At 43.7% G+C, this 22,370-nt stretch overlaps 1 protein-coding gene across 1 annotated transcript in view; it reads left to right on the top strand.

Annotated features, from left to right (window-relative positions):
- RBM27 (RNA binding motif protein 27) overlaps nt 1–22,370 on the top strand; it is a 23,392-nt gene extending 1,022 nt beyond the window's left edge. Inside the window, exons 2-22 of the mRNA XM_018073457.2 lie at nt 2,393–2,511; nt 3,282–3,406; nt 5,195–5,301; nt 5,880–6,070; nt 6,494–6,580; nt 6,893–7,156; nt 7,702–7,932; nt 9,078–9,212; nt 11,231–11,380; nt 13,101–13,248; nt 13,519–13,672; nt 14,817–15,077; nt 15,177–15,305; nt 16,056–16,178; nt 16,690–16,764; nt 16,873–17,037; nt 17,441–17,545; nt 17,639–17,830; nt 18,101–18,187; nt 18,625–18,735; nt 19,339–22,370. Coding sequence (XP_017928946.2) covers nt 2,393–2,511; nt 3,282–3,406; nt 5,195–5,301; nt 5,880–6,070; nt 6,494–6,580; nt 6,893–7,156; nt 7,702–7,932; nt 9,078–9,212; nt 11,231–11,380; nt 13,101–13,248; nt 13,519–13,672; nt 14,817–15,077; nt 15,177–15,305; nt 16,056–16,178; nt 16,690–16,764; nt 16,873–17,037; nt 17,441–17,545; nt 17,639–17,830; nt 18,101–18,187; nt 18,625–18,735; nt 19,339–19,425 — 3,046 coding nt within the window. The 3' untranslated portion in view covers nt 19,426–22,370. The remainder of the gene's footprint in view (nt 1–2,392; nt 2,512–3,281; nt 3,407–5,194; nt 5,302–5,879; nt 6,071–6,493; nt 6,581–6,892; nt 7,157–7,701; nt 7,933–9,077; nt 9,213–11,230; nt 11,381–13,100; nt 13,249–13,518; nt 13,673–14,816; nt 15,078–15,176; nt 15,306–16,055; nt 16,179–16,689; nt 16,765–16,872; nt 17,038–17,440; nt 17,546–17,638; nt 17,831–18,100; nt 18,188–18,624; nt 18,736–19,338) is intronic.

The raw sequence follows: 22,370 nt of genomic DNA on the forward strand, positions 1-22,370 counted from the left end.
ATCAGGAAGAATTTGTTCATAGAAAGTGTTGTCAGGCATTGGAAAGGCCTGCCCAGGGAGGTGGTGGAGTCACCGTCCCTGGAGGTGTTCAGGGAACGACTGGACGTGGCACTCAGTGCTCTGGGCTGGATGACAAGGTGGGGATCGGTCACAGGTTGGATGTGATGATGTTGGAGCTCTTTTCCAGCCTCAGTGGTTCTGTGTGCTTTGGCTGTGGGCTGCTTGTGTCCCCCACCCCACCTGCCTCCCTGGCTGCACTGTGGTCGCTCAGTCCCAGCTGTGTGACCTCGGAGCAGAGCCCAGGGCTGGCAGGAGCTGACAAAACCAGGAATAACGTTAAACCAGTGGAAACTCTGCATTTACATTCTGCTGCTTACAGTGGAAGTGGGACTTGTTTGGAGTCAGCATGGATCCACATTGTTTCATGCTGCTTTTTATGGTTTCTGATAATGCATCCTGGTTGTAACATGGTGGTGGGTTTGTGCCAGTCCAGAGCCCTGCAGTGCCTAAACAGCCCCAGGTGCTGGTCCTGAGTTCTGCAGTGCCTAAACACACCTGGTGCTGGTGATGCAGGCACAGGAGGGGTTGGTGGGTCTCACCTGCAGCAGGAGTCTCCTGGGAGAAGCTGCTTGTCAGTGCCTGGCAGCCTTAAGGTTCCCACAAAGTACAACTGAGACCTGTATGAAGTGTTGTAAATAGGCCTTAGGACTGCTCAGTTGCTGTCATTAAGTATCAGGCCTTTGGAAGTTCTTCCCAATTTTCCTTTCCCCATGTTAAGATCACAGGTGTCTTTGGTCAAACTCTGCTGAAAGTCTCTAGACTGGAGCATGACTCTCGCTCTTGCAGTGTCCCTGCCAGCTCCAGTCAGCCTCCAGCATTCCTTGAGCACTGGAGCTGCACTGTGGGGATGTGAGCTGGAGACTTTTGTGGCAGAGAATCAAGGGATTGGGCCAGTGGGCCCTGGCAGTCAGGGACTCTAAAGGGACGGTCAGGGAGTGTAGTGACAACAGAGTGACAATATAGCCTAGCTCATCTGGAGGAGTGCACACATCTTGTGTGCTCCTGCACTGCGTAATGGGATGGTAATGCCTGAGAGAGACTAATGTGCAGAGAAAGGAAAGGAAATAGTTGTGAAGTGATGGATCATCTCCTTTATTTGAAATGGAAGGTTTATAATCAGTGCATGAGGGCCCCAGTACATCACACACTGTGAATGCATCACATACAGGTTATTTTTGTGTATGTGTAAAATCTGTCAATTTGTGGTTTCTTTGTTGTTAATTGCTCCATTTATCCTGGCTTTCAGCGGAGGCTGGATGTTGTTGCAGGCTGAGAGTAGAGCTGCTTCATTGCTGCTCATTGAGGATTTTTATTTCTCTCACCAGTTGCCCTCTGTGTGGTTTTTGCCCTTTGCTTGTTTTCTGGCTTTTTTCCTTACTTTAAATTATTTTGAGGTCCATATACTTTATACTTTTTCCTTTTATTTCCATAGTTAATATTCTCAGAAAATACACAATCCCCTTTTGAATGTTAATTTGAAAAAATAAGTCTTTAAATCATGAGTGTTTAGGTTCCTGCCCTCAGCTGATAGCTGACATCTGCATCCTCTGAGAGGCAAAATGAGGAGCTGTCACTTCATCATGTCACACTGTTGTTCTGTTTTATACCTGGAGTGTGTTTCTAGTGGCTGAATGGTGGAATCTAAAGCAATATCCCATATAAAGATTACACTGCACAAAGTTAGTGTCTTTGGCCTTTGTGGAGCCAGACAAGGGGGAAGGAGTGTGGGGAGAGAACTTGTTCAGTAACTGTTCCCCTTTGGGTGTTTTACAGAGTTACTGTAAAATTTGGCATGAGAGCATCCATGGGGAGGAAACCCCAGCATGTCAGGCACAACCACTGAAGCTGTGCAGAACTTACCTGTGTGTGTATTGAAAATGTGCCTCTGACATTTTCTGAACTGCTTCATAACAATATTTTAATGTTTAAACCCAGTTAACCCTTCCCAGTCCTTGTGCAGTACCTTCCCTGGTTTGTGCTCTGCCACATCCATAGAGCCCTTCGAGCTGTGGTTGCTGGGCTGAGAGGGGCCTCAGCAGTGGGTCTGATTGTCCAAAACAGAGGTGGTTGTCCCTCAGCAAAGCTCAGGAAGAGCAGAGGAGCGGGACTGTTGTCACATGTGGCTGAGGGGTCACAAGGCAACTAAAATATTGGACTGTGGTTTCATAAAGCCCTTTGCTGGCCCCGTGGTCCCAGGGCAGCTGTGCTGGTGCTGGGTGTGAGCCCAGCACCCCGGGGGTGTTGCAGGAGCTCGGGGGGGGTCCTTGAGCAGTGACTGTCCCCGCGAGGTCGGTGTCCCGCAGCAGCCAAGCGTGGTTCTCCCTCTCCCCAGATGTGACGCAGACCCCTCAGCCTTGGCCAACTATGTCGTGGCATTAGTCAAGAAAGACAAGCCCGAGAAGGAGCTGAAAGCTTTCTGTGCTGACCAGCTGGATGTCTTCCTGCAGAAAGGTACAGCGCTCTCCAGGGGCTTTGCTTCTCTGGGGGGAGGACAGAGGGTGATGCACCACTGTTGCCTTCAAAATGCTTCTTGGCATCCATGAATACTTCTTACAGAATGTGATGGAAAAAAGATCTTGGGATTAAAAAAATAATAATCCTCAGGTGAAGTTGTGTAACTTGGACTTTTCACAGTGGGTGGGAGGAAGTGCTCTGAAATGAAAACAATTTAGTTTAAAGTGTTAGTCGTGCTGCCAGAAGCTTCTCTGACAGGTGCTTGGTCACCTTTGGAAACCTAGTCCTTGTTAATCCTTCAGGCTCCTGGGGAGCTTTGCGTGGCAATTTGGTTCATACTCAAGGTTTTAAACACCTGAAATTCTAACACTCACTGGGGAAGTTATTGTGCATTTTTCATGATGTTGAACTGCTGCTGTGAATTATTTACTCTCGTAAAAATTGCCCTAAAGAGGTTGCTGAGAGTAGCTGATGAAGTAGCTGTGGACTTGTTTCTTGATCACAAGTTCTGATCATGCTCACCCTTTAGAACAGGAGTTTCTCTTGTTGTCTTTCGTATACCTGATGAGTTACTTTCTCTAAATGAACAGCCTCAAGTCCCACAAATGTAATTCCAGCTCCTTCAATGGGGCTAAGGCTCATTAATCTGAGGTGCTGCTGCTCTGAGCAGCCCACCTGGCTGACTGTTTTCAGGGTCTTCTCTGGCAAATGTAACCATGCCCTTAAATCCACATATAACAGTATTTTCTTGTGTTCTGTATCCTCAGAAACTTCAGGGTTTGTAGATAAACTTTTTGAAAGTTTGTACACCAAGAGTTACCTTCCTTCTGCTGAGCCCACAAAGGCAGAGGCGAAGCCTGCAGGGCAGGAGAAAGAAGAAGTCAAGGAGGAGGTAACGTATTTGCTCTGCCTGCCTTTAATTTTCAAATTAGCTCTCATACGTTTGTGAGGCCAAACATGAAAGAAAAATGCACTCTGTTGTGACTAATCATCTCTATGACTTGTGTGTGTCTGAAGAGCAATGGAAGGTGACAATTTGGACAAGAACATTTTAAATACTTTTCCAAAGCCTGCCTTTGATTGAGAGTAGTGGCACTCAGAAATCCTATTCACATGGCCCTAGCAATACCAGATAATAATTATTTGGAAGGGTTTGAGAGGGGAAAGCAGCAAAAACAGTCCAAAACATTTCCAATTTTTTATATTCTGTGAGGAATGTAAATTATTTAGTATATTTTCTGTGATGCTTAAAACCAGTGAAATATATCAGCCTCTGTAATGGAATAATTACTTTGGAAAGTGAGATAGAGTTTGTTTGCCAACAGTTCTCTCTTTTGCCATGATTTTAAGTTCTACTGACAAAATTGAAAGCAATTAAGTTTTTGAGAGAAGGTGACAGTTAATGGCAGAAATCTGTCAGTCAGCCAAACCCAGGTCAATCCAAACAAACACGAGTCCTTATTTACCAAAACGTCATTCATCAGATGATTTAAATTAAAGTTGGTTTTTACTTTTTTGCTCTCTTTTCTGATGTCCTGTTTTATCTGAGGTTGTGACACAGAATTTTGCTTATGGAAGTTCATAATTTGCCACTGTACAAGACTTTCACTGGAAGAGCTTTCTCATCAGTTCTCAAAGTAATGTCATAGCTTATAGAAAGTCCTTTAGAGCTACCTTCAGTTGACTTAACCAGTGCTCTGGTGGGGACAGAGGGGGAGGTTTGGGGAGTGGAGGGGAGTGGCAATAAGCAGAAGAAGATATCTAGGACAGCTTTATGGGACAACTTTACAGGATCAGGGCATTAATTAGTTATTTTGACATCAGCAAGGCCATCAGCAGGTCATCAAGACCTGTCATATAGCTCAGTGTATGGTGTGAGTCCTGCAAATGGAGGCCATAAAATAAACTACACTTAGAATTACAGCAGAGTCAGGGCTGCAGGGGACCCAGGTGTGATGCACCTTGTGCTGGGAGCAGGGCTGCAGGTCAGGCTGTCCAAAGCCCTGTCAAGTCAAGTCTTGAATATTTCTACCAGTTCTCCCCAGTAATCCTGTTATACAAGCATGTAGGAAGCCTTCCTTTTTGTTTTACTTGGGAAAAAAAAATCTTTTACATTATTGCATGTCAACTTTTGTCACCAAAATTTACAGTAACTTGTAAGCAGTGTGAAATGGCAGCAGAGGTGCAGTGTGGGTCAGTGGTTTGCAGTGGTGGTACAGCTGACAGACTTGTGAACCTGCTTTGGTGGAGGCCAACAAGAGATGTGACCAGTTCCACCATGTGAGCAGATTTTTGCCTTAAAGCAGTTATTCCAAATGTCAACTAGTGATTTTCCTACCTGGAAAGGTGACTCCTGAGTCATGTTCCAAGGTTCAGGAAATACCCAACTTATAGAATTACTTATGCTAAATAAGGCAGTAGAGTGGAGAGAGATCTTGTCTTTCCTGAATCCTGTTTAGAAACAAAACACTGAAGTGGTTTTATTTGAGAGCATCTCTGCAGAAAAACTTGGAAGTTTTGAGACAAAAAAACCTCTAGTTCTTGATTACTTGTAGTGCTTTGGTATTGTGGGCAAGTAGTACTTGAATATTGTTTTATATGGGATGCAGTCTATAACTTGAAGTACATTTTGATGTCATGTTCTTCATTAAAAAAAGTGATACTTGTCCTCGTTTGGTAGTTGTGTGTTAAACAGAATTTTCAAGAGTCAGTTGAAGAAGAGCGGGAGAGCAGGAAGAAGAAGTATTCCAGTCCCCAGAGGAGCCGTGGAGATTCCAGTGAGCAAAGGTTAGCTTTGAGCCACAATATTAAGATATTCTTCTGTATTTGTTGTCAATCTTTACGTGGTTTTTACCTTGTAGGTAGTGATTTTTATGAAAAATAGTGGATTTTTTCCCTCCTTTTCTCTGTCTGTGATATATTGTCTGTATGCTGATCATGTGTGTGAGAACCCTTCACGAAAAGTTGGCCTCTTCCGAAAAAATGATAGTATTCTTCAAATGACAATTCCTAGGAATGTCATCAGTTCCATTGTTTCCCTTGTTATATAAATGAAGACCATTGTTGGGAGATCTGTAGGCGCTGGGGGCTGTTGTTCACACAGTGAACATCACTTTTAAGCCTGTCGGGGTCTGAGCATTGTAACCATCTCACCTTGCCAGTTCCTAGTCCTGCCCTTGCTGCTTGCTGCAGACCAGTGATTCAGCTGTGACGTTCTGTACTTCTCTGTAACTTGGGAAATTCTGACTGGAATGTCTCACTGCTCAGATGGATCGGAAGGACAAGCAGTACCTTACCTTCTCGTGAGCTTCTTTTTTAATTTGGTTCCTCCTTTCCCAAACATCATCTACATCTGTCTTTTCTAGGACCAGAGAGAAAAAGCGGGATGATGGGAAATGGAGGGACTACGACAGGTACTACGACAGGAGTGACCTGTACAGGGAGAAGTCTGGCTGGCGCCGGGGCAGGAGTAAAAGCCGGAGCAAAAGCCGAGGGTTGAGTCGGAGTCGCAGCCGCAGCAGGGGCCGGAGCAAAGACCGGGATGGCAGCAGGAGTGGTGAGTATCCAGGGTGCTTCTGCTGCAGGAGAACATCCCATGGCAGTGCTGGGTGTGATTCCTATGGACTCTGTGGTTTAGCAGCCAGGAGGTGCCCTTGGGTAGTTGGAGCAAAATTTGGGAACTTTGTGTTCTTGAAATTGTTAATTAAGATGCTGTTCTTTGGAGTAGAACAATTAAAGGGGTTGTTTTCTTCTTTGCTAACCTCTTAATTTATCCACAGGTGTATACCCGTGGATATCAGTAGATTGTATTTTTGAGCTCTGTGTTCTGGCAAAGCTGTTGATTTTTATTTTTTTGTTTTTCTCCTTGTAGAGATCGAGCTTTTTGCAAAGCAGTGTTTCCCTCTCTTTCACTTTGGTACTGTATATTTTTAGAGAAGGTTTCTTTGCAGTGGTTACCATGTGATCATTGTTCTTTTAGGGCTAGTTCAGGTCTGTTGGAAAAGTAAGTGCCACAGATTACAGCAGATTTCAACGCACCTTGAGACCACGTTAGTTAAGGGCAGAGGTATGTTTGTTGTTTGAAAGGTTTTTGCCCTTCTCTTTCTCCTTTAAGAGAGAACTGTAATCCAGAATGGAATAAGGAGTAGAGGAATGAATGTGCATTTCGCAAAGAAAACATTGAGATTTCTGAAATTAAATCCCTGTTCACATTATGTTTAGTTCTTACTGCATTGGTAAGAGTGAGCTCCTTCAAGAACAGTTTAACATGCAGAACACTCAATATTTCAGGAAATGTTGTGTATTAGCACTTCCTCGTGGCTCTGATGTACAGAACAAAGCATGAAGACTTTACTTAACCATTTTTTTTTTTCAACAGAGCACCGAGAGAGAGAGAGATCAAAATACAAGAGTGAAAAAAATGATGTTGAAGGCTCATATAATCCGGTGTCCGCATCTTCCAGTAAATCCTCTGAACAGTATTCCTCTGCACAAGCTATTCCCAGTGCTGTTACTGTAGTTGCACCTGCACACCACCTTGAAAACACCACAGAGAGCTGGTCAAATTACTTCAACAATCACAGCAATCCCAGTTCATTTGGCAGAAACCCTCCTCCTAAAAGAAGATGTCAAGATTATGACGGTAACTGTTCCTTAGTTTTCCATTTCATGCCTGGTTTCAGTGTTTGTGTGACTTGTTTTTCGGGTATTCACTAAATGTGGGCAGCAAGTCACAGTGCAGTGGTGTGTGACATGTACCTTGTATGTAAGAGGTGCAGAGATGACCTGTGTCATACTGAGGACATAACTAGTCTTACTGAAGCAGTTTGCTTGTGCTGTGACAGTTGCTGCATAAGAACATATGGAGTTTGTTCACAGTTCTGTATGTGCTAGACAAATACCTCAACCACTGGCACTGCTGCTGCAGATTGCAGTGTGTATGCATGTTTAATATAAACAAGTACTTCTGACTAGCCTTTATGATGGATGCATGTAAGCTTGTATGCTTTTATGAAGGATTGTTCTAATTTGAATTATTTTGAAACCTTATCTGATAATGTAATGTATCAGTGACGGCATGCTTTCCTTATTAAGGAATTCCAACAAAATCTGAACTGCTACAAATCACTGCGAACTTCTGGTTGGTTTTTTTTTTCCTGACAAGATACAAAATGTCCTGTTTTGCAGAGCGAGGATATTGTGTCCTTGGCGATCTCTGCCAGTTTGACCACGGAAATGATCCTTTGGTCGTAGACGAGGTTTCCTTGCCAAGCATGATCCCGTTTCCGCCGCCTCCGCCGGGGCTCCCGCCGCCCGGGATGCTCCTGCCGCCGCTGCGGGGCCGTGCGCGGCCTGAAAGGCTGCCGGTGCACGCCGGCCCCCCGCAGCCCCCGCGCCCCGTCGTGCTGCCCGTCCCACGTGAGTCACTGCTGCCCGTGTCTGGCACCGCTGCAGGAACCGGTTGCGGTTTCTTTGCCGTCCGTGTGCTGTTTGAAATAGTGCCAAAGGAGTCCCGAAAATTCGGCTGGTGAACCACGATGTGCCTCACACTCCAAACTGAATTAAATAGGGCACGGGAGTGGAGCAGGGGGGATCTTTCAGCTCATTTCAAGCTGGTGGTGGTTGGATTGGTCACTGACACTTTCTAGGTTTTTGTTTTCCTCAAGTGCAAAAAATGTTGAGATTTGATCTCCTAAAGGTTCTAAAAAAGCTCCAATGTTGGTGCTACATTATCTGCTATTAGAAAGTAATATCTCATTGATGCATCTAAGATCTGTCTTAGCTCAGCAGTGATCTGAGATTTTCAGCCTTTTTTGTTATCTTACTGCATCTTATGAATTCTATGAAGAAGTGGCATTATTAAGGACATGGTTGTTCTGGTTCAGTGCTCTCTATTCCAGGAACTCAATACGTGCTGTGGTGGTTGTGTCCAATAGCAGCAGCTTTGGGATGAGAAATAATTTGATACAGGATTAACCCTAACCTTTGCATGAGCCCTCTAGTGGGTTGCAGTGAGAGAACTGACTTGCAGTGAGAGAACTGACAGTGCTCAGGATGGGCTGTGTAATGTCACTTGGGGTCCTTTTTGGACATACACTCAGTAAGAATGTCTGTGTGGTACATGAGGTAACCAAAGCACAACCAGTTAGAGAAATTCCTTGTCTGGGAATGCCTCTTGCCCTGCAGGTCTTGTTTCAGAACTGCAGCCTAAATGATGCTGATCTGATCTCTTGCTCTGAGCAAGCTTTGCCTCTCCATGGCAAAGCTGAGGGAGGAGCTGCTGTAGTTAATGCAACTCTTGCACTAACAAACCTCTGGGGAAGAAAAGACGCTTTTTTTCCTTAGAGCATTGTCTTTTCTGGGAACGGGAAAAGGTGTTGGAAGCAGAGTAACTTACCTGAACAAACTTCTCAGTTCAGTGTTGCTGTAGTGGGATTGAACGTATTTACAACCCTGACCTTGCTCAAAGCAAAGCATAAACAAATGGCATTGAATTGTTTGCACGTTTTGTCTGTGAGCTGTCAGTGTGTGATTGTGTGATCTGTTCTGTGGTGTTGTTGTAGGACCACCTTTAACACAGTCCAGCTTGATAAATAACCGTGACCAGCCGGGGACAAGTGCAGTGCCCAGTCTGGCACCTGTGGGAGCAAGGCTGCCTCCTCCTCTGCCCCAGAACCTGCTCTATACAGTGTCAGAACGTAAGCAAATGTCTCTTGGTTTAAATCTGTTTGACGTAAAAATTGTAAAATCCCTCTGATGTGTGATTAGAAGTTATCATCTGTCTTCCTCCAGTATGTACAAATCTAAAAAGAAGTCTGATGGGTCTCCCTGGGTCAGGCCATCATCCATTCCAGTGTGGAATGGCAACAGTGTTCTGTCACAGTCTGAGGGAAGAGCACTGTGGGGAGCTTCCTTTGGGTTTCATGTGCTCACAGCAATCAGATTGTTGCATAAGAAAGGGATCCTTTCATCCTCAAGCTGTTCAGTAGGATATTAGAAGGCAAAAGATGGATCTGGAAACCTGTAATTGCTGTTTAACTTAGGTTTTATTCCTTTCCAGTTTGGACTACTGCAGATGAGAGATTTTTTTTTCCAGCTGTGTATCACAATAATCTGTACAGTCTTCATATACATGAGTACTTACTTTCTATCCTTTTTCCAGATTCAGCTTAGTTCTAGTTTTCTAACTTAAAGTGGATGGCTTTCACTGGACATATCCATCTTCCTTAGTAGAGCTCAAAGTTTTAAAAAGTGGGGTTTTACAAGGGAAAATAGCAAAATGCCTGGAGAGTCCTAGATTGCTCAGTTTAAACACAATAAAGCTTATTTCTTTAATAATGAAAGGATTAATGGCATTTCCCTATCCTATATGAGCAAAATAAGATAATTAAATGTCAGTGTTTTGTAATATTCTCATCTGGGGTTTTACAATAAATATTCTGAATTTTATTCAAAGGAAGGCTTTAGTTCAGTTCATGATCCGTGTCATCATCTTTGTGACTTCCATGCTTTTCAGAACTTCAGTCACTCAGATTTCTCGTTTGATAATCTGTTCAGTTATCCCTAAGTGCTGTCAGGTGTTTAGGTGTCACCATCTGATCCTTTCAGCTCTAGAACTTCTGGTGGCTGATTCTGCCTGTTGTAGGTCGCAGGGCATCACAGTAGTTCTGTTCTCCAGAACCACTGTGGAGATTCTCATGTCCTGTTCTTGGACTGCTGTGGTAATAACTGCTGGCTGCCCTCTTGCAGTCAACCACATGCCAAATCAGGGAGGAGGAACTTGTGGTTCAGCTCCTTCAGGATTAGGGAAAGTTCTTGGCAGAGCCTGAAACTGTAAAACATCAGTGTGGATATTCTGGGGCATCTGTTTTAAATTGTAGAGTTGTCTTTGCTGCTGTGGAATAAGGAGCTGAGATTTAGGGGAGCTCACATCTGTCAGGTCCCCTTGTGCAGGCATTCATTCTGTTCCAGGATGTACTGTGTTTCTGTGGAGGCTCTTCATAGACTTCATTCATTCTAGTTCTTGTACAGCTTTTCTTTTTTTTTGGAAAATTACATCATCCTTGATTTGGACCTTGGGCTGGAGGAACAATAGCAGTCAATTCTGTCATCTTGTGTTCTCGTGGCGACCCCTTCTAATGAAAATGATCATTCCTACCTTACCTGGGATAGGCAGCTGGTCTCACTCTTACATAAAGTAAGAGAATCCAGTAGGTAAGTATTGGTCCCATTACCTCACTTCTCAGCTTTCTTTGATTGGAATTATTTAAGTATGTTCTTCCCCCAAAATCCTTTTCTGAAGCAAACTAGACCCTTGGGCAGCAAAGACTGAAAATCTCTTTGCATCTTAGGCCCTGCACTATAAATGCCCAAACAAAACCTTGTGTTGCTCCCTTTGAAACAGTGCCAGACATTGTGCAGCTTGTCACACAGTTACCTTGGGCCTTTCCAGTCAGTGGATCAGCAATACTCAGTATTGTGACCCATATTTGGACAAACAGTACCAGATTAAAAACCAAAAGAGAATGTGCCCAGATAGGCTGGGTCCAGGTGAGGGTTTGAAATGGCTGCACACGTTGGCTGTACCACCTCTCTTTTCTCTTCATCCGAAACAGCTTCTGACTCTTGGACATCCATGCATTTCCTTAAAGGAAAATTTAACCCTGAGTCTTAAACTCATTTGAAAAATCCTGTCGTTTCTCTCCTTTTTTTGTAGATACATATGAGCCAGATGGCTATAACCCCGAAGCTCCTAGTATTACCAGTGCTGGTAGATCTCAGTATCGGCAGTTCTTTACGAGAGCACAAATGCAGCGTCCAAATCTAATTGGCCTAACATCTGGGGAGATGGATACAAATCCTCGAGGTAGGAAGGGTTTCTGGTCATTGCTGTTGCTATTTCTGTCCAAGACCGTGAACAATTTTCCCTGTTTTCAGGCTGAAGGCACTCCTTTTTCTGACTGCTCTAGTGTTTCAGAGCAATTTTTGGACATTTCTACCTTTTTTTTGAAGGTGCTAATATGACCACATTAAAGTCAAAGCAGCCTTTTTTGGTTAAAAATAACCACTTACTTGGGAATGTTACAAGGGTTTTGTTGGTTGGGTGGGTTTTTATTCCTCCTTAGCCTGTGAAGGCACTTTCCACGTGCTGGGAACTCCTAGAAAGAAAACTGGTGCCTAAAGATGGCTTTGGCAGCACAGTCTGCAGACTGCTTTTGATTAGCCAAGGGCACAGAGGTGATGATCCACAGTCCTTGCCTGGGCTGTTGCAGTAGTGAAGAGGGGAACTATCATGGCATGTTTTGGTGCTTGATGGTCTGACTCTGTCAGCCAGGTGTTCTCTCTGAATGAACATTGCAGGTAGCATTCCAATTCTCCCAGCCCATGGGAATCCCAGTCTGCACTTAAACAATTCCTAACCCCTACCTGGATGGATGTAGGTGTAGTCTCTTAGTGGTGACATGTAGAAAATATCTTTTAGGGAAGAGAACAAGTCAAGGTTCTTTAAAGAAAGTTTAGTTCTGGTAGCAAAACTTTCTTTCTCCCTCCTATTTTTCCTGCCCTGATCCTTAAAAGCAAAGATGCTAAATTTTAATGTTTGCTGTTACACTTCAGTGTTTCTTATTCAGTAGATAAGAAAGATTTTTTTTTTTTCAGTATTTCCTTCCAGTGACTCATCCTGTAAAGAATATAGTTAAATATTATTGCAGAAATCGCTGTTGCCATTTGTATCTTAATGGCTGTCACAGAGGCAGGGTTGGGTTGCTCTCAAATCATTCTCCAAAGTGAGATCAAAGCCAGGCCTGGAAATGCCCAGCCTGTTCTCACCAGTGTAACCAGCAGAGCTCTGGCTTATATAAAAGTCATAGAAATTGCTGTATAACTCAGACTTCTTTTTAGGAGTTGAATATTTGGCACAGGCAGGAGACTAATAGCAAGGGCATACTCTTGCAAAGGCTATAAATAAATTCCTAGCAAACTTTGTGTTGGTAGAAGTTGCTTCAAACTTTAAATCTAATGTCTTGGAGAGTGTAATAGTTGTATTTAATTTGTTGCTGAAGCCTGGCTGGAGGGCTGGCAAGGGGATAGCAGTGGAAGACATGGGTTCTTCATTGCTTTTACTCTGTCAGGGGTTCATACAGGGGAACTTGGTTGTTTATTCAGCCCCTGCCTATTGCAGAGCTCTAAACTGAAGCCTGGGAACCTGGGAACCCAGCCTTGGCTCTTTGCCTCCTTTTCTGTCTTGTTGGGATTTGGTTGGGTTGGGTTTTTTCCCCCCCCCCCCCCCCTCCTTTTCCTGCAGAATCTGAGTTTTCAGTACCTGAAAGATGAAGTTATAGCTTTGTTCAAGCTAACATTAACCTTAAAGGTCAAAACCTTATCCCTCCTGGCTGGACTGTGTGTGTTTCCCTCAGGATGTTTAGTTAGGCTAGGGATTAATGTGGGAATAACTTCAGAAACAAAACTGACCAATTTGGTAAAGTCTTCCTAATGTTTATGTTTTTAACCTCAGTCCTGTTTTGCTGTGTAAGGCAAAGCTTTTCCATGTGTAGTGGAATAACACAGGCCTTTTTCCTTCCCTCCAGCTGCCAATATTATCATCCAGACTGAACCTCCCATTCCCATTACAAATAACAGCAGCAATGTCACTAGAGTTGTCCTGGAACCAGACAGCAGGAAAAGATCTCCAAGTAACATGGAATGTCCACCACTGAAGAAACCCTGGCTGGGAAAGTAAGAATTAGCTGGAATTAATTGGAATGCACTTGATTGCTGTCAGTGCTGTGAACATTGCTGTTCCCCAGTCTCTGCAGTTGGGGCTAGTTGGGTCAGAAAATCTGTGTCCACATGATATGGTGACTAAATATTGGGTGGTGGGGAGAGCTCTTCTTTGTTAGTGTGTAGAGGGTGTACTTTTCAGGGGAAAAATGTATATTAACATTTGCTACCTTACTTGAGGACACGTGTGCCCATCTAAACTGCTCCTGTTCTCCTCTTCTCTAGGCAAGCAAATAACAACCAGAACAAGCCAGGGTTTTTGAAAAAGAATCAGTACACAAATACAAAATTAGAAGTTCGAAAAATTCCACCAGAATTGAACAATATTACACAGCTCAACGAACACTTCAGCAAATTTGGAACTATTGTAAACATTCAGGTAAAAGCCAAAGTTGAGTTTTATGTCTGTATATGGTTATTTTATTTTCCTCAAAGCCTACTGGAATAGTTGCATGTTTTCCTTGAGAAATCTTAATGGAGACTAACTGGGAGAGGAGGTAATCAAGTTCAAGGAAACCTTTTCTTGGTCTACTGTGTATTATTATCTTAATTCTGTGAAAGTGTGTTGGCTTCTGCCTTCATGAGGCCTTACTACATTTGAAAAACTGACCAGTTTAACAGTGTCTAAACTGACTCAAGTGTTTGAGGAACTTGTATATAACTTTTTAAAGAGACAGTTTGTCTTGTATGGTAGTCTTACAGTATTTCACAGTCAGGATTTTGACAAAGATGCTACAGGAGAGTCTTTATCTGCATCAGTTTGTTACCACTTGGCATCCTAGAACTGGTTCCAGCTCAATGGTGTCCCTTGCCCTGTAAGGAGGGGAAAAGTACTAAAAAAAGGTTACATGGTTTAAACAGCATTTAATTTCCATTTTATTTTTCTAGAATAAACAGTGGCCTCTTAAGTCCTCAGTTACAGGTCTAAATAAAAGACACATGCCTTGGAAGCCTCCATATTTCTTGAGTTGATTATTTTATGTCTTAGCCCAAAAGATACTGTGGTGCTTTCTGCACCTCCATAAGGAAATAATGCATTTCAAACGTGCTGTCTGAATCATTGCACTAGAAAGTCCAAGATACATTTTTATTACTGTGATACTAATTTTTAGAAAAAGAGTCTTATTCAAGACTCTGAGGTACTGCTGCTTTGAGGGTGTGCTGAGATTGTGCACCCTCGAGCAGCACTTGCCTTTTGGGAGGTTGGAATAAAGAGCCTTTGGGTCAGTGCCAGGGTCCCTTCAGCCATATCCCAGTGGCACTGCACACTGCTCTAAATGTGATGCTTTTGGTGGAGGAGTCTTTATTTATTTATTTTACTGTGTATAGGCTTTGCTGCAAGGACATGTAATGTTTGCCAGAATGTACTTGGCTTTAATTACATAGAGCGTCCTACCCATGTTTTGAGCTGTTAATACACTGGGTGTCCCACTCATCATTGCAGGTTATTTGTAGATGGGTTTGCTGCCAGTTGAGATGTTTCCTTCCTTGACAAATAATGCATTTATGAACTTTTGCTTTAGGTTGCTTTCCAGAATGACCCTGAAGCTGCTCTCATTCAGTACTTGAGTAACGACGAGGCGAGGAAGGCGATTTCCAGCACGGAGGCGGTGCTGAGCAATCGTTTTATCCGGGTGCTGTGGCACAGGGAGAGTGAGCAGCAGCCCACATTGCAGCAGCAGCAGCAGCCAACCCCCCCCCAGGCCCTGCATCACCAGCTGCACCTCCAGCAGCAGGCCTTGGCCACGCCGCCTGCTGTGACCGTGCACAGCAGCCTGTCCAAGGTACGTGCTGTCAGGGAGGTCAGCAGCTTTCCAGAGTGACTGCTGCTGCAGGAAAGCAAATTATCTAATCTTCACGTTTCAATATCTGTGGATACACAGGTGATGAACAAACCCCTGGCATCTGGTGCCTATGTCCTTAACAAAGTCCCGGTGAAACGGCGCCTCGGAGCAGCGGGTGGGAGCCAACCTGAGCTAAGCCAGCCTGGGGCTGGGGTGGAAGAGTCTCAGGTACGTTTGAAAACCAGCCCTGGTCATGCCCTCAGACACAGCTTTGGCCTGTCAGCTGGGAAGGACTTGTGAATCGTTCCCACTTGGTTCTGTTCCTTTTCACTTAATGTTCCACTCAGCCACAGTCAGTCACTTCTTCCTCATTTCATCAGCTGTTTATATGAAACAGGGACAATGACTTTAGGAACAAAGTATCAGTATTTTAAATAGCATAAAATATTTTTGGCAGTGCTTCATAGTAAACAAATCTGACAGCCTGTGAGATCAGCTTTTTGTTGGCAAATCTGTTGGCTTTCAGTGATTTTTGAGCTTATGCTGTGCTTTAACAGCAGTGCTAGAAGCTTAGAGACTACTTGTGCCCAGAGTTCAAGCTGATACAGTTTAATTTGATACTGAAGTGCAGCATGTGTTCTGGGCCATAGAGAAGTCCTTTTGAGAAAGGAAGCATGGAGTGGCTTTTGCTGCTTCATTGATCAGAAAGTGTGATGGTAGGCTGTGACTGTGAAGCTGAAACTAAGGTGGATGGAAATCATCACCTTCAGTGGTGTCCTAGTGGGAATCAGGATGCAGAGGGAGTCTGACATGGAGAAGGAAAGACAGTATCTTTTGCAGAAATCCTTTTAACTATATTTATGTCTTGATCTATGTGTTTTAATTGCCGTGGTCTTTCTACCTCATTGTACAAATCTGATGGTGTATCAGTCACTTCAGCTATTCCATATTTTAGTGTGTTTGTTTTTACTATTTCAGATATTTCCTACTTCTACAAGCCACTCAAAAATGGTTTACAGTTCTCCAAATTTAAAGACATCCCTGAAGTCTGGTGCAGGGTCTAAACCTCACGATGTGCAAGAAGCCCTTAAAAAAAAACAGGTACTTGACTATTGATGGCTGACTGACAGTGTAGTGAGCAAAGTGTTTTAAATGCAAGGTTATATGGGCACCTGAAACCTCAGTACTGCTGTACAGCTTTCTGCACAGGTGTGGGCTTTGTCATCCTTATGGGACTGTCGTGCAAACACACATTGGGGCTGATCATGGGCAGAGAGTCCTTTTGGGGTGTCTTGCTTGACACACTGGGCTGTGTGGGGTTTTCTGGAGGCATTTCTCTGTTTTCCATCTCTGCAGGTAGAAGACACTTGAATGACAGCATAGGGTATGTTTCTTAAGAGGTGTCTGAAGGGGGCAAAAAGTAAAATACTTTACAGTGGGAAATCAGTAGCTTTTTATTGGACCAGCTATACTTCATAGTTGTGCTTTTTGCAGACAGTAGTTTTTGTCGTGGATTTCATTTCCGTAGCTTGAAGAGGACAATATGATCTGTATGAGTACATAGAATGCTAGACTGCTTTTTACTGATAGAAAGAATTTTCTCCTCATATAGGAGGCAATGAAACTCCAACAAGACATGAGGAAAAAGAAGCAGGAGATGTTAGAAAAGCAGATAGAATGCCAGAAGGTAAGCCTGGAATGTCTCTAGTAAATACGTCCTGATTTTGTAGATACCTGTCTGTTCAGGGCTGTTTAGCCTGGAATTTTATGTTCCTGCACTTTTATTATTGCATAGATGTTGATATCCAAGCTGGAGAAAAACAAGGCCATGAAACCAGAAGAGAGAGCAGAAATTATGAAGACCTTAAAAGAACTAACAGGAAAAATATCTCAGTTAAAGGATGAATTAAAAACTTCATCTACAGCCTCCACACCATCCAAATTGAAGTCCAAGACAGAGGTATTTCTTGTGCAACATACTTGCCTGCTTATCTTTTGTAACTATTTCCAATAATATTTCTTAAAAATGCAGCAACATTAGATCAAAACACTTGCAAGCAGTATTTTAATGTGAGTGATAACAATGGATGAGCAAGCCATGGTTTAAGGAACTCCATGACCTAGTTTTGCTTGTAGCTCATTCACACTTGTTCCAGTTCTAAAGCAGAGGATTCTGGGTCCTTCAAAAAATGGTAGGGACAACACAGACACAGTTAAAACAGACTGAATTTAGAGAAAAGTGTGGCTGTCGTGTCCTGATCTGTCTGGACCATTCACATCAACATGTTGAAGTAGAATAAACATTCTATTTTACGGTTCTGCCCTTCCCTCCTGTTTTCTCTTCCTGTCCCTTTTCCTCCCAGGCACAGAAGGAACTGTTGGATGCAGAGCTGGATTTCCACAAGAGGCTGTCCTCTGGAGAGGACACGACTGAGCTGCGGAAGAAGCTCAACCAGTTACAGGTGGAGGTGAGCTGGTGTGCACTGGTGCTGGGACTGAATTCCTGAGGTGTCAGTGTCTCGGATCCCCTCACGGTGGGGGTGGCTGTGTTCTCTCCCCAGGCTGCCCGATTAGGAATCTTGCCTGTTGGTCGAGGAAAGACAGTGCCAGCCCAAGGAAGGGGCCGGGGCCGGGGCCGTGGGGGCAGAGGACGGGGCATGTTGAACCACATGGTGGTGGATCACCGGCCCAAAGCACTCACCGTTGGAGGCTTTGTTGAAGAGGAAAAAGATGAATTGTTACAGCACTTCTCTGTAAGTGTGAGCTGTAAATTAATACATGTGTTTCGTTTCCTCCTGCAGAATTAAGCTGTGCTTAGTAGGATAGCAATAAATCTGAGCTTTTCTCCAAAAATTCAAGTGCTGCAATACTGCTGGGTGATGGAGCTGAGAGTCCTCTGGCTCTCACTTTTCCATCCAAGAAATCAGATTTCAGTACACTTGAGTACTGCAAGTGTAGCCCATGATGATTGTGGGTTTGGAGGAGAATATTACTGCTGGTCCTAATGAACTTTTCTCTCACAGAAATTTGGAGATATTGAAGACCTTCAAGAAGAGGATTCCCCATTAAGTGTTGTTCTAACTTTTAAGTCTCGCTCAGAAGCTGAGAATGTAAGTAGAATCATGAATATAGTTTTTTTCACAGACCTAAAATAAGAATTTTTAACCGCTGATGTCTACCTTTGTATTGTAAAATTTCGGAGGCTTTGATCCCCAGTTTGAGCTCGACAGTGTTTGGTGCTGTTGCAGGTAGTGCCACAGAAAGAGAGGTACCACCTGAACAGTGACACAGGGCTTTGTCTGGTAAAGGCTCTGTGTCCCCATCCCCTCAGAGCTCTGCTCATCCTCTTGGGCGGGAGCAGCATTTGGCAGATTTGGGTGTGAGTGAAGTTGCTCTCAGAAGACTTAAGTGGGTGATTGTGGTTTATATATTTGAGATCTTCAAATGTGCCTCTGCACCTCATGCACTGGGTCTGGCTTGTTGGTGATACTAAAAAGGTTCTTTACTTGATCCTCTCTCTGAAAATCTGTTCATTTAAATGACTCAGGCTGCTAACCAGGGATCCCGGTTCAAGGACCGACGGCTCCAGATCTCATGGCACAAACCCAAGGTACCTTCTGTGTCCACAGAAATCGAGGAAGAGGAGTCCAAGGAAGAGGTATGAAAACCTGTTAATAACCTGACCATTCTTCCTGGAATCTAATAACTCAGAACTCTTAGGATACAGTTTTCTGTGTGCTGAAGAAATTTTGTAAAAAATGTTTTTGTAAACCAGGAACTGAACTGCATTTCCCATGTTTTAAAATGGGGGAAAGGGGCAAAAAAAGAAAAGCAAAAGACACTTTGTGGATGGGATGTTGATTTGTCAATGATGATGCCTCAGGTTCTGTATGCAGGCTGCAAAGTACTAAGTCCTGTTACTTCTCCACTGTAGGAAACATTATGTCTGTTCTTCCCCGTAATTCTGAACACATTAAGCTTTTAAAGGTGTTTCTGTTGAGGCACTTAACAGGAACCTTCTTTGGGAGGGGCATGGGTCATGGTTTATTCCAGCTTCCTCTGAAGCTTTGCTCTCTTTCCCTCTCCTGATTTGAGGCTGCCATTCTTCCCCTAAAGCTGATTGGGTGTAGTTGTGTGTGTCTGTGAGACACACTGTAACACCACAGGCAGGTACAAGTACAGCTGAGGCTGTGTGGTGTGGTGTGTCCCAGGGCACAGCGTGGAATTTGTGCTTAAAAGTCCATTTTTTTTCTTCCTTCAGGAGACTGAAACCTCAGATTTATTTTTGCACGAAGATGATGACGATGATGACGAAGATGAGGATGAATCTCGTTCTTGGAGAAGATGAAACTTGATGTTGGAAATGTATAATTTTAGGAATATAGTTCAAGCTGCATCTTTTAAACGTTTATTTAAGGAAGTTGATGAGCCAAAAAAAGCTTTACTTTCTTTTCAAACCACAAGATTTACCATGAGCAGAGTTTGGTATGAGAACATTTGGGACATAGAGCTGTGAGACTGAGCTAGCCAAAGGCCCAGGAACTTCTTACAGGATTATCAAGCTCACCAAGATGGTGATTTTTTTTCTATTTAAGAAGGATAAAAAGAGAGAGGGGGGGAAAATTAGTATTTTCTTGTCCTCTTTTTGTGTCACCTGTATTACCTTGTTTTGGGTTTTTTATAATGTGATTGGTTTGTTAGTTTATAATTGAAAAGATATTACAGGTTTTATTTAGCAATATTATGGGGTTAGGGTAAAGACAAACTTTCATTAAATATTATGAAAGAAAAACTGGCCTCATTTGCTCGTTGAAAAAGGGTAGCATTTTGTTTCCTATGGAGTCTCTCATAGTAGGAATTATTTGTAGCTAGGTTCATAAATCATTTGTTTCAGTATGTTCAGCCACACAGTCTCTGTGTTGTTCTGCTTTTTGTGAGAGGAGGTGGAAGAAACAATTTAACAGGGTATTGCTATAACATGGTCCAGTTCACTCTGTTTCTCCAAATTCTGCTTCACAGAAAACATCAGCAGGGACACACTGGAGCGGATTTTCACTCCCTCTTGATTTCCTTGCGTAGTTCCAGTGTAAGGCTCAGTGTAAGTCAGACTGTTTGTTTACTGCACTTCAGTATTTGTGAGCAGGAATGGAAGGAGTTCCAGACTCCCTCAAAAGCAGCTAATCTGGCCCCAGCCAGGAGTAGATCTCTTCCTCTCCCTGTTTCCAGCTGTCTGTTCCAGGCAGAGCCCTGCAGTGTTCAGAGCAGGATGGGTTTCAGCCCACAGGACCAGGCTGTCTTGCCCAGCCCCAAACCAGGGACGAGTGTCCCAAGGGTGTTCAGAGCTGGGTCTCCAAGGGGATTCCCTCATGGCCAAGGGCAGTTCTTTCAGACATGTTGAGCTGAACTCCATTACATTCTCAATTGCCTTATTGCTGTACCATTTAACCCCCCAGGAATGGGGTGTGTGCTGGTGGTGATGCAGGTAGCCAGGTCAGGGTCCTGAGCCGGGTGCTGTACCTGGTACAGGCTCCAGGGCTCACGGCTTGGTCGCCCAGCAGCACTTTCCCTGCCTGTCCACTGGTCCTGGCCACTCCTCAGTGCAGTTTATGTACATTTCTACACAAAATAAACACAATGTCAGTGCACAGCGCTCTTCTCTCTTGAGTGATCACCACTGTATTCCCCAGGGACTCCTGATGGAAGGACAATATCCACCACACCCTTTACCTGCCTGTGGCTCTGATCGTGGCCAGGGGCAGGTGCTGAGCACCCTCTGGGGTCACAGCCCTGCTGACTCTCTATCCTTGAGCCATGGTGGGGTATCAATCTGTATAATGTCCTGTTTCCTGTCAGTTGAAGGGAATGTCTCCAGTATTCTGTCTCTTTCCAAAACTCACCTTTTCCTAGAATTGGGACTGAGTCTAAATTCCAGGCAGGAAGAAACAAGGGGAAGCCCACCCCCCCCACGTACTTAGAGGAATGTCTTGCTCTTCTCCCATCATCCCTAAGGATTTTAATGTCTGTGGCACAGTGTGTATCTTGAAAAATCCATTGCAGCAAACATGTCCGAGTCCTGACAACTTAAAAAATGAGAGAGGGATCAAAAGGATTTATATATTTTTTTGTACAGAGCTTTTTCTTAAACTGTATAATTTTGTAAATATTCTGCTTTTTTTTGTGTACTAAAACTACCGGCGTATAGATTTCAATAAGAATTGTTGTATTTTTGTATTTGGAAAATGAAAATTACAGTGGATTAATTAAGCTGTAAGCAAATTGCAGTAGCCTTCAACACACACGGAATAGATTCCTTTTCATATGGTTTTAGCTCTAAAGTGACACTGGGGTGACATCTGTTTTTCCAGGGAAAAGTGCTGGGGGAGAGGAGGGGAGTGAGGGTCAGAGCTTTATTTAATGGCTTTGAATGCTTCATACAGTTAATTTTGCCTTCACAGTACCCTTGGCAGGCTGGCCCAAGTCCCTGGTGCCATCCCAAAGGTGTCTGGTGCCTGTGGGGCAGGCAGTGCCCCCGAGCCTGGCTGTGCCCAGGGGGCAGCAGGGCTGTGACTGGCTCGGGGGGCTGGAGCAGGGGGAGGGGAGCTGTGTGAAACTGGCCTGCCTTTTGCCAAAGTGTGTGGACCCCCCTATATTTCAGGGCATGCTGAACTCTCTTGGAATGGTTTGGTTTGGATTCCATAGGCAGCAGGGCAGTACAGCTGAGTTTATTTCATGGTGATGCTTTATTGGGAAATTCACGTGTACCTTGGGCAAAACACAACCTGCAGGGTACCTGTGTGCCCCAGGCAGGTGTGATTCCCTGTGTCAGCCTGAGCTGTGGGACAGACACTGAGGATGGGGAAAGCAAGTCACTGTGGGAGGAATTCCATCCCTTTCCTTGCTGACTTAACCTGAGCAAAATAAAACCATCTCCAGAGCTGAAAAGGTAAATCTGCAACCTGGCACCTGCTTGTGAAAGCACCACTTTAACAAAATCATGTGAAAAGGAACAAAGCTCCTCTTGGTGTATAGTAACCTTGTACTATAGTTTTTACAGATTGTGACCTTGTGTAATAGGGTAATAGGAGATATTGATGAATTTCTAACTGTTTATACATTGAAATTCATATATGTAATGTTTGTTTTATTGATTACAAGCTGAATTTCTAAGATGCATGTTGACTTTTTTGCAATAAAGATATACTGTGGAATGGTTCAAGATTTAGAAAAGACAAAATTCTAACTGAAATAAATTGGAAGCAGAACCATTCAAAAAAATTACAACTCTCACAAAAA

The sequence above is a fragment of the Manacus vitellinus genome, unplaced genomic scaffold, assembly GCF_001715985.3.
Source record: "Manacus vitellinus isolate BGI_N305 unplaced genomic scaffold, ASM171598v3 scaffold_25_pilon, whole genome shotgun sequence".
Taxonomy (NCBI): Eukaryota; Metazoa; Chordata; class Aves; order Passeriformes; family Pipridae; genus Manacus; species Manacus vitellinus.